The sequence below is a fragment of the Sinocyclocheilus rhinocerous genome, unplaced genomic scaffold, assembly GCF_001515625.1.
Source record: "Sinocyclocheilus rhinocerous isolate Xijiao unplaced genomic scaffold, SAMN03320098_v1.1 scaffold1409, whole genome shotgun sequence".
Lineage (NCBI taxonomy): Eukaryota > Metazoa > Chordata > Actinopteri > Cypriniformes > Cyprinidae > Sinocyclocheilus > Sinocyclocheilus rhinocerous.
Window position 1 is genome coordinate 231895 of NW_015650351.1, and position 10094 is coordinate 241988.

General features: G+C 38.1%; 1 protein-coding gene across 1 annotated transcript in view; it reads right to left on the reverse strand.

Moving 5' to 3' along the window:
* LOC107711798 (signal peptide, CUB and EGF-like domain-containing protein 3) overlaps nucleotides 1–10094 on the reverse strand; it is a 113397-nt gene that overhangs the window by 14039 nt on the left and 89264 nt on the right. Inside the window, exons 10-13 of the mRNA XM_016516850.1 lie at nucleotides 3654–3770; nucleotides 1461–1583; nucleotides 1134–1250; nucleotides 946–1041 (exon numbers count right to left, since the gene is read on the reverse strand). Of these exons, the coding sequence (XP_016372336.1) occupies nucleotides 946–1041; nucleotides 1134–1250; nucleotides 1461–1583; nucleotides 3654–3770 (453 nt within the window). The remainder of the gene's footprint in view (nucleotides 1–945; nucleotides 1042–1133; nucleotides 1251–1460; nucleotides 1584–3653; nucleotides 3771–10094) is intronic.

Consider the following 10094-nt stretch of genomic DNA (forward strand, 5'->3'; position numbering starts at 1 on the left):
TCAAAATTCTCTTGGCAATTTAGCATCCCCAATGTCTTGAGATCATGTTCACTGAGTTTGGTGGCAATCGGGTAAAAAACCTATGACGAGTATATCAAATTCCACAGCATGAGCTTTTTACACAGCCCTGAATAGCCAACTTCCTGTTGGGCGGAGCCTATGACATGCAGCGTGAATTCCACAGCATGAGCTTTTTACACAGCCCTGAATAGCCAACTTCCTGTTGGGCGGAGCCTATAACATGCAGTGCGAAAGTTGTTCGGCTCAATGAGTTCTATATGTGTACCGAGTTTCATATGAATATGTGCAAGTATGTGTGAGATATACATAAATTTTTTTGACTGTGTTCCAGGGGGCGCCGTAGAGTCCCTGTGCCACGCAAGAGTTTTTAAGCATGTTAAGGCCCCCAAAAAACCCTGGATAGTCGAAATAAAAAAAATAAAAAAGTAAATAATAAAAAATAATAATCCTTAGGGGATCAATAGGGCCCTGCACCTTAGTGGCTTGGGCCCTAATAATATATGATCTGTTTGATTTTCTATTAGTTTATATGTGGAATCATACTAAAACTTTGATAAATAAATTATGATAAATAATAAACACAATGCTAAAATGGGTAACAAGTTTGCTAGTTTATGTCCAAATGTTGGTTTATAGTTAATATGCTTAATGGTTTCTGTAACATATCTCACAACAAAAATGAGATTACCTCTAATGCGATTACCTGTATGGGAACCTATAATGGTAAAATACAAAATACAAATTAGCCATCAAAGTCTACCCTATTTGTGGAAAGTGCACACCAATAGTCGCCAAGATTCAAGTCAAGTCTTGACTGACCTACTCAGTGATGACTTGAATACCCTTCTTGTGAAAAAAAAAAATTACTTGCCAAGATTCAACTGCTTTCAAATTCTACATGTTGGGATGTATGTATGGTCTTACCTATGCAGCTCTGGATGCTGCTTGCATTTAATCTGCTCTGAGATTTACCTCGTAGAATGGGTATTCCACAGCTGACAGAATAGCTGTTGTCTGATTCTGTGAAACGTAAAATGAAAATTGATCACCAGCATTAGAGTTGACTGCACAAGCTTGTTAAATGAAGTAATTTGGGGGGTATTGGTTTGTACCTGATAGGTAATGTGCTTTGGATGCACACGTGAGAGAGCAGCTCTCTTTTTTCCCCATTTTACTGCAAGTAAGGGTGGCTTTGGGGGCCACCAGACTGGATGTACATTTCACGATCTCTGTGCAGAAATGGTAAGTTTGACTCCAAGCAAGTACACTGAATTATGTTAATATGCATCAAAAGTGATTGGATCTCAAAGAAAATCAACTAATACAAATCTATAATTTATAAAATAAGGAATTAATCTGCAGTATTTGGCATTTGCATTTGAACCATAAGATTTTAGTTGCATCTGAATGGCCTCTAGGTGGCACTCTTGTCCACATACCGACACAGTCCTTCCTGTTCCAGTGCAGTTTGTAACCAGGAGCGCAGGTACACTCGTAACTGCCCAGAGTGTTCACGCATCCGAATTTACAGCCACCCTGATTAATGCTGCACTCATCAATATCTATAAAACAAAGCAGACAATTATAAATGATTTATCTTTGCTATAAAAGGACATAAATATGGACATTCAACTGATGAAAATTTACTGTATGCAGAGCAACCTCCACTTCATCCAACAATGCAATTCACTCAACTCAACCTTCCATTTCCATTGTGACAAGTGAATCTAACATGGACTAAAAGCTAAGTTAACAAATTAGACAGGTTAGCATCATCAGTACTTTTAGCTAGTTACTCCCCAACACTGGAACAAAACCAGCAGAGGAAAAAATTTAAAAACAGAAAACCAAAGCCAAACAAGAGATAAAACGGAGGTAGTATCATTGAATGGATTAAAAACAGAGACAAAGAAAAAGTGTGTTTCAACAAATTAATTTTCTGAAAAGTGGGAGAGCAGGGTTTTTTAATGTTTCTTTAAGGAATACAGAGCTCGCTTGCTAGGCTAGTCTGGTTTTCCTTCTCTTTGTCGTTCTTTTGTTCCCCATCCGATTTGAACCGGCTCCAGGCTAAACCTTTGACTTTCACATTTCCTTTCCCTGTCTGGATCTCGAGCCTTCATTAATCTAAAGAGCGAGGAAGGGGACGGGGGAAGAGAAAACCAATGTTACATTGGCACTTCTGTTAAGCTCTTGTAGATACAGACTTTGGTCAAAGTCCCCTTCCTGGCAAGTCAGTCCACTTGATGACACCCTCAGGCAGCTGCTTTCAAGTCGTGCAAGTCTAGCTCCAATCTACTTGAATGGAGAAAGACCTAAACCAAAGAGTTTATGTTCTTGGACTGTAAACTCTGCAACAATCAATTCTGACCCAAGGCCTTTTGCAGCTTTAAGGCCCTGATATACTTCAAGCACAACTGAAGAACAAACTGGTGTGACATCATTTTGAACGAAATCAAGTCAAAACTAAGTTTGTTTCAGGAGTTCAAAGCAGTTTGGCGAATGGTAAACGCCATCAAACCACCATTGGTCCACGCTGATGATGTTGTGCTCTGGAAATCTTCTCCGGTTCATTTCTTCTGGTTAGTCCATCGAGGTCAGCCGCAAGTAAACACATGAACACGCTGGAGAGCTGCTTTATAGCAGAAATTGAAGTTGTAAAAGTATACCAATGCAAAGGTATTTCAAACTTATTTTTATCCCTGAGCAAAGAACAAAAAAGAACTTCGCTCTGAGTATATCAGGGGCTTTAACTTCTATTTCCCGGCAGATAAGCTATCAATGGGAAACCGATGACCATTCTTTGGAAACAAAAGCGAGAACTCCATAAATTTGGGTGTTATCTTAGTGCTAACGGGCATAGAGATACATTCATTATTTCTGGTCCTCTCAACAATAGTTAATCACTAAATGAGTCCTCATCTGCTCAATCAGCCCTGAAACAAGGTTCACTGATGCAGCTTATTCTGGCTGAGAGCCGCCCACTTAGACGGGAAGAAACCATCTGACTGATGTGATAACCATGGCTTTTAGCACTGGGTTTAGCTGAAATTTATTATATTATTACAAGACTTTCATAAGACTTTCCCGGACATCCAAATGTAACAACTACCCATTATTTCAAAGATATGCCTGAAACATGGGTTACAGCTTGTGCCTTATCCACCATAACATTAGAGCGCAAGCCCATTTGTAACTTTAATGTGCAAGGCTTCCACTGTCATTCACTTCTAGTTATTTTACCTTTACAAAAACAGTCTGTTATGCTGCTTTATATTGCAAACTATTATCATAATCATAAACACACTAGCTTGTACCGTTTACTGTGCTTCTATAGCGGCTAATGAATCGGAAGTCTCGCACATTCAAACGAAAATAGCTTGGTTGCAAAATAAGGTGGATACAAACCTCAGAATAACCTTTACAGATTTGTTTAGGGTCCCGATTGCTGCCAGAGGAAACTGGAGAGCATTTATATAGGAAAGTCTCAGTTTTCATTGGATGTGTTTGCCCAAGGTCCTACCAAGAAGAGCTAGTGGGTTTACCAACATGAGTTTTCTATTAGACGTTTCTTTACTGCAGAGGAAATGGACATTGTTCTTGTAAAACAGAAACTCCCATAATGCATGGCTTACCTCCACAGTGAGCCACGCCGTAGATGACGTAACCTTTGTGGCAGTAGCACTGGAAACTTCCAGGTGAGTTCACACATGTGTGGTCACATGCCCGGTCAAATGAACACTCATCTATATCTGCAGAAACAGGAAACACAAACACTTTTATTCATATGAGAACTATTCACACTATAGTGTGAAAAACCGGTAGCCACGACGAACAGTACCATGTGGCGCTGCATCTGACGTCAATCATTTCAGTGGAATCCCCAATTAGGTCTTAATAAACCTTCTGCTGTTCATTAACACACATTACCTGGCTAGAGCCGAGGTATTTAAACCCCTCATCCTTATTTCCTCAAGACATCTGGAAATGATTTAGCCTTAAACGCTGCCTCGTCTGCCGTATTATGAAATGTGTCGTAACTTAAGACCGTTTCGGGTCGGTCTCTGGATTCTGTTGACTGCCACCTCACTCATTACTGCAGAAGTTCCCTGTACACCTCATCTCTGTCTGGGTGAATCTCATGGGAACAAAAATGACCTCAAATTTTTTCACCACATTTTCTAATTTTTGTTTTGTGTTTTTGACAACACTGATTCTCATCGCTGTCGACAAGTACTTTTTTGTTTGCTTTTTACAGTTTGTATGTGAATGAGCTTATTAACAAGCTTTTAGCCTTTTGGTAGATCAGTTCAGGCCACTTCGTCCTTAGGTTACCTCCAAGTGTGGCATCAAGAAGCAGCTTCATCAGTCAGGCCTTGAGAAAGCACAGCTCCATAAATGAAGGTTACACAATCAATACACGCCCCAGAAACTCTTGTTCAATCTAACAAATCGCCCTGCTGATGTCTGCACTGTTTCTTGCCTTTGGTGAACATCAGTTCTGGGATTGGATGTGAGTGCGGTGGGGGAGATATCACTCAACGCCTCAGCAGGAGAATAACACTGAAGGACTTTATAGACTCCAGAGACAACAATGAATAACCCAACATGCATCCTCTAATACACATGAGACTCAACACTGCCTGGATTTAGTGTAAAAAGCCAGATTTAATTCCTTTTCCAAAGGTAACTGAAGGTAAAACAACCAGCAGACTGCAAAAATGATGTTTTATCTCAGTATTTTTTTCTTGTTTTCCAGTACAAATATCTGAACATTTATAACCCTCTGGTGCTGTTTGGTCATTTTTGATTAAAAAATGTAATTTTATTTATGTTTTTATTTTTTTATTCATCGGAATGGTATGAAACTTGGTAAAGGTTTTGGCACTTGCTATGTAAAACACTCACTCTCACACACACACACACACACATACAAAGTAAAATACTTGGACTTGATTCAAGCTGCCAATTTATCAGAGTTTAATAAAGGAAAAATTGTGATGGCATGGCACCTCGAAACTTCGATCTTGGAAACGGCACACCTTGTAGGTTATTCATGTGCTGCTATATTGAGTATGTATCAAAAGTGGTGCATGAATAGCCAAACGACGAACCATCATCCAGCCATTGTTCACAGCGACTGTTGGGCCACAGTGCGACAAATCACCAGCAGCTACAACAGCAGGGCAATGTGTCACAGCACACAATTCATCTCAGCCCTCTGCGTAGCTGACCATCCCCATGCTAACTGCACACAGTCACCAACAACTCATGAAATGGGGCCCAAGATCATTGAGACTGGACCATGGATGATTGGAAGAAAGTGGCCTGGTGTGACGAATCAAGATTCCTGGTGCATCACGTCAATGGCTGAGCGCAGATATGCTGATTACCAACAGAGGCTATGGCGCCTGGATGCATTGTGAGGCAGACACAGGTGGTGTTATTTTGTGGGCGATGTTTTCTTGGGACACTTTAGGCCCCATTATCCCAACAACACAATCCCTGACAGCTGTCAGGTATCTGAACGTTGCAGACCAGGTGGACCGATTCGCGGCAACTGTGTTCCTTGCCGGTGATAGCCATTACCAGCAGGATAATGCTGCCAGAATCGTCAAGGAGAGGTTCGAGGAACATGACATGAACCCAATTGAGAAGTGGGTTCACGCTATCACCACAGCCCCACAATTTACAGGAACTGGAGGACCTGCTGTTGACATTATGGTACCAGATAACCCAGGAGACCTACTGACACCTCGGTGAATCAATGCCTTGCAGCGTGGATGCGGTTTTGCGGGCTAAATGTGACCCTGGACCATAAACCCAGTCATAAGGGTCAATTTTTTGAAATTGAGATTTATACATCATCTGAAAGCTTTCTATATGGTCTGTTAGGATTGGACAATATTTGGCCGAGATACAACTATTTGAAAATCTGGAATCTGAGGGTGCAAAAAAAATCTAAATATTGAGAAAATTGCCTTTGTTGTTGTCTAAATGAAGTCCTTAGCATTGCATGTTACTAATAAAAAAATGAGTTTTGATATATTTACAGTAGGAAATTTACAAAATATCTTCATGGAACATGGTCTTTAATTAATATCCTAATGATTTTTGGCATAAAAGAAAAAAAACTGTTGGCTATTGCTACAAATATAGCTGTGCGACTTATGACTGGTTCTGTGCTCCAGGGTCACAAATGAGGTCCTACAGGTTATTAGATATATTAGGTGGTCATAATGCAGTAAGCTCATTAGTGTAAATGGGAAGTGAATTTCATCAGGTGGAAATGTTTGGTACTGCGCCCAAAACAAAACCTTACTGAAAGCTCAATATTTGATATTATATCAACCTCAAATTTGGCACAACTTGTTTAAATTTATGGCTTTGATATTCTCACAGTTTTAGAGTAAAACATGTTTTGAAAAATATATATTTCATATCATATACTATTGGTGCATTTTTCATAATAAAAATAAACTTCTATATTTTTTTTTAAAAATCTGCCAAGTATCTTCTTTAAAAAGAGACCAAACTTAAGCCTCTGCTCCAAAGCATTCAAGATTTGACAGGTTTAGCTGGAAATTTTATTTTCAGGTCTGTGCTCAAAAAGTGGTTAACAGGTAATAAATGGATTGCTTTTAGTGCCATAAAATCCTTTAAAAATACAAAACTTTAAATGAGAAACATTATCAAACTAAAATATAGTACATTCATTGACATAAAAATGTTTCAGTCGTTTCTGACTGCCATGTGAGCAGCACCAGAGGGTTAAATTAAGATACAAGTACTTGAGAAGCAAAAAAAGAACAGTCTTGTTTTCTGAAAAATGTGTCAAAATTAAGTGACTGTACGTTGAACAAGAATAATAATAAAAAAATCTGCCAGTGAGGTCAGAAAATCAAATTTATGTTTTCTGACCCCATTGGCAGATATTCTTGATTTAAGCATAAAGTGACATCCTTTTGATCAAAAGTGACTTAATATCTTAAGTAATTTTACTTCTCAAGTGAATGTATCTTGATTTAAGAATGTTTAGATATTTGTACTGGAAAGTGACAAAAATTCGGAGGAAAATCTTTTTTTTTTTGCAGTGCATGGACTTTTGGGCTGTCAGTGTGACATGCTATATTTCATCTAAAGCTATTTTAAGAATTTTTCTTATTGCAAATGTGTCCAGAATTTTGATAGGTTGTCACCAAAAGGTGACTAGAAATTATGGAAAAAAGAAACTGTGATCAGTTTCAGCACCTAAAATAGAGTGCTGAATAAAATGTTATTTGTCAACAACCCAAGGCTCGAAATTGCGACCATTTTGGTCGCATATGCTCCCGAAATTTAATCTGTGCGACCTCAAAATATATTTGGGAGCATTTGTGCGAGTGCATATAATTGTTGTCGTGCGACCAGTTTTAATTTCTCTAAAAACGTTCAGAGTATGTGCCTTCTGAGTGTTGATACGGTGACCTGTCTGCCGTTCTATGAACCCAATTATAATCTTACCTCAGATTTAAAACAACAGGTTTTAAATATAAAAAAGTATTTTTTGAAGGTCAGGCTGTGCTGCTGAGATGCCATGAAGTGTATTTTTAGAGTGTTTGGGTGTTAGTATGCGGGTCTGACAGCAGGTGTGTGTACGTGCAGCGCTGCATTCTCTCATTCTCTCATCGCACATTTCAGTTCTCTGTGCTAAGTGGGTACCGTGAAAAAAAAACAAAAAAAACCTTGGAATAGTAACAGAAAGGGCAGAATTCAAGGGGGTTATTTATATTAGAAACATTAACAAGATTTTCTAAGGAATAAGTGAGTGGTGCTTGTCCATGCAATCCATTCCCATGATGCCAAGAGATTGCAAGGGTGTTGCTATGCAGTTGCTAGGGTGAAGTCATATTTATGTATACAGCACTTTATGCAATACATATTGTTTCAAAGCAGCTTTACAGTAATTTAGTTCATCAGTGTCAATGCAAATGTCATTAGTTATTAAACAAACTCAATTCAACTATAAAGCAGCTCTACAGAATGCAATAGTGTTGTTCTTCAGCTCAGTTCAATGTTGATTCAGTTCAGTTTAATAACATTTTATTGTTGCGGAGTTCAACAATTATGAAACAAATTTGATTAAGCTATAAAGAAGCTCTAGAGATGACAATAGTTTTATCATCCAGCTCAATTCCGTTCAAGTTTTGTTTTCATACGATAGTGTCAGTGCCATCAAATCAATAATATTATTCAATGTTAAGTATCTTAGTGTGTATGTGACACTTTGTGCATGAATTAATTTTTAGTTTCAAATTATTGATGAAAGTTCTAAGACTCATGATTTGGTATTTGCACTGCAAAAAAATCAAATTTTCATTCTCAGCTATTTTTATCTGGTTTTCCAGTAAAAATATCGAAACATTCTTAAATCACGAAACAATTACTTGAGAGGCAAAATTACTTATTAATAATTACTCAACTATTCTTCTATTTTTAGGGAATTCTATGGTGCTAAATTATATTTATGGAATAATTATGATCCATTTATTGCCTGTTAACCACTTTTTGAGCATAGGCCTGAAAATCAAATTTACTGTTGCAAATCTTAAATGCTTTGGAGTACAGACTTAATTTTGGTCTCTTTTTAAAGAAGGCACTTGGCAGATTAGTGTTTAAGTGAAAAAAAAAAAAGACAGACAAGAAGTTTTTTGTATTAAATTTTATATTAAATGTAATTTTTCCAAAACATGTTTTACTCTAAAACTACATGAAAATCAAAGCCATCTAAACAAGTTGTGTTCCAAATTTGAGGTTAATATCTCAAAAAATTAGCTTTCAGTAAGATTTCGTTTGAGTGCAGTACCAAACGTTTCCACTAGATCACTGATCTAATGGTACGCAGAGGAATCACTGAATTAAAGGGGTCATATGATGCGATTTCAATTTTTCCTTTCTCTTTGGAGTGTTACAAGCTCTTGGTGCATAAAGAAGATCTGTAAAGTTGCAAAGACTAAAGTCTCAAATCCAAAGAGATATTCTTTATAAAAGTTAAGAGTCAGCCACGCCTACCTAAAACGGCACGTTCTAACACGCCCCCACATGTCTACGTCACTATCTGGGAAGATTTGCATAACACCGCCCAAATGTTCACGCAAAGAAAGATGGCATAACTTTTATTCTCGCTGTAGTATTGTTGTTGCCGCCGCCATGTCGTGAAGGCACTGTGTGTTTCGTTGTGAAAGCGAAACTACTTTGTTTTGGCCTTCTAAAAGAGGACGATAGATACGAAATACTACAACTTTGCGCTGTGGACCGCCGGATCGGCTTTCACCGTGGACGAAGCGGAGTCCAGCCCGGAGTCGTCACATGTCCTTTCGGACGCTCCTTCGCCGAAATCGCCGGCCGCGCCGTTCTCGACCCCGCCGCCTCTGCTCACTCTAGGCCGCCGCCGCTCACTCTAGGCACATCATATGACCCCTTTAAATATAAAGGTGGCTAAATGATGCCTGTGTTCATTTTTTAGATCAAGTACTGTACATTTTGTACTGTACATTTAAGTACAGTACAGTTTTTTTTTTACTTTTTAAGTACAGTACAGTTTTTATTTAACTTGTAGGTACAGTAGGCTACATTTTAATTTAATCATTTAAGTTTTTTATTTACCTGTATGTAAGCACAGTGCAGTGTTAGTGTTCAAACTGTATTTACAATGTTTAAAGTGGCCGACAATAATAAATATTCCTATTAGGAATAAAACTGCCTCGTTTTTGAACTGTGCATAGCTGTAGCAGAATAATTAGGCCTACTGCGCTACTGTATTTTAATGTTGGTCATTGTGGTGGTACTTGGAGAGCCAAATATTTTCTGAGGTGGTACTTGGTGTAAAAAGTTTGAGAATCACTGCACTAGATCAAATTTCCTTCCCATTCATTCAACTACAAGTGTGACAATTTTTTCTTGAATACATAATTTTGACCATGACATCTTTTAAACATTTTTGTTCATACAGCAAGTGCCAAAACCTGTACCAAGTTTCTTACCATTCCAATGAAGTAATAAAAAAAAAATCTTTAAAAAAAATTTCTTATATACAG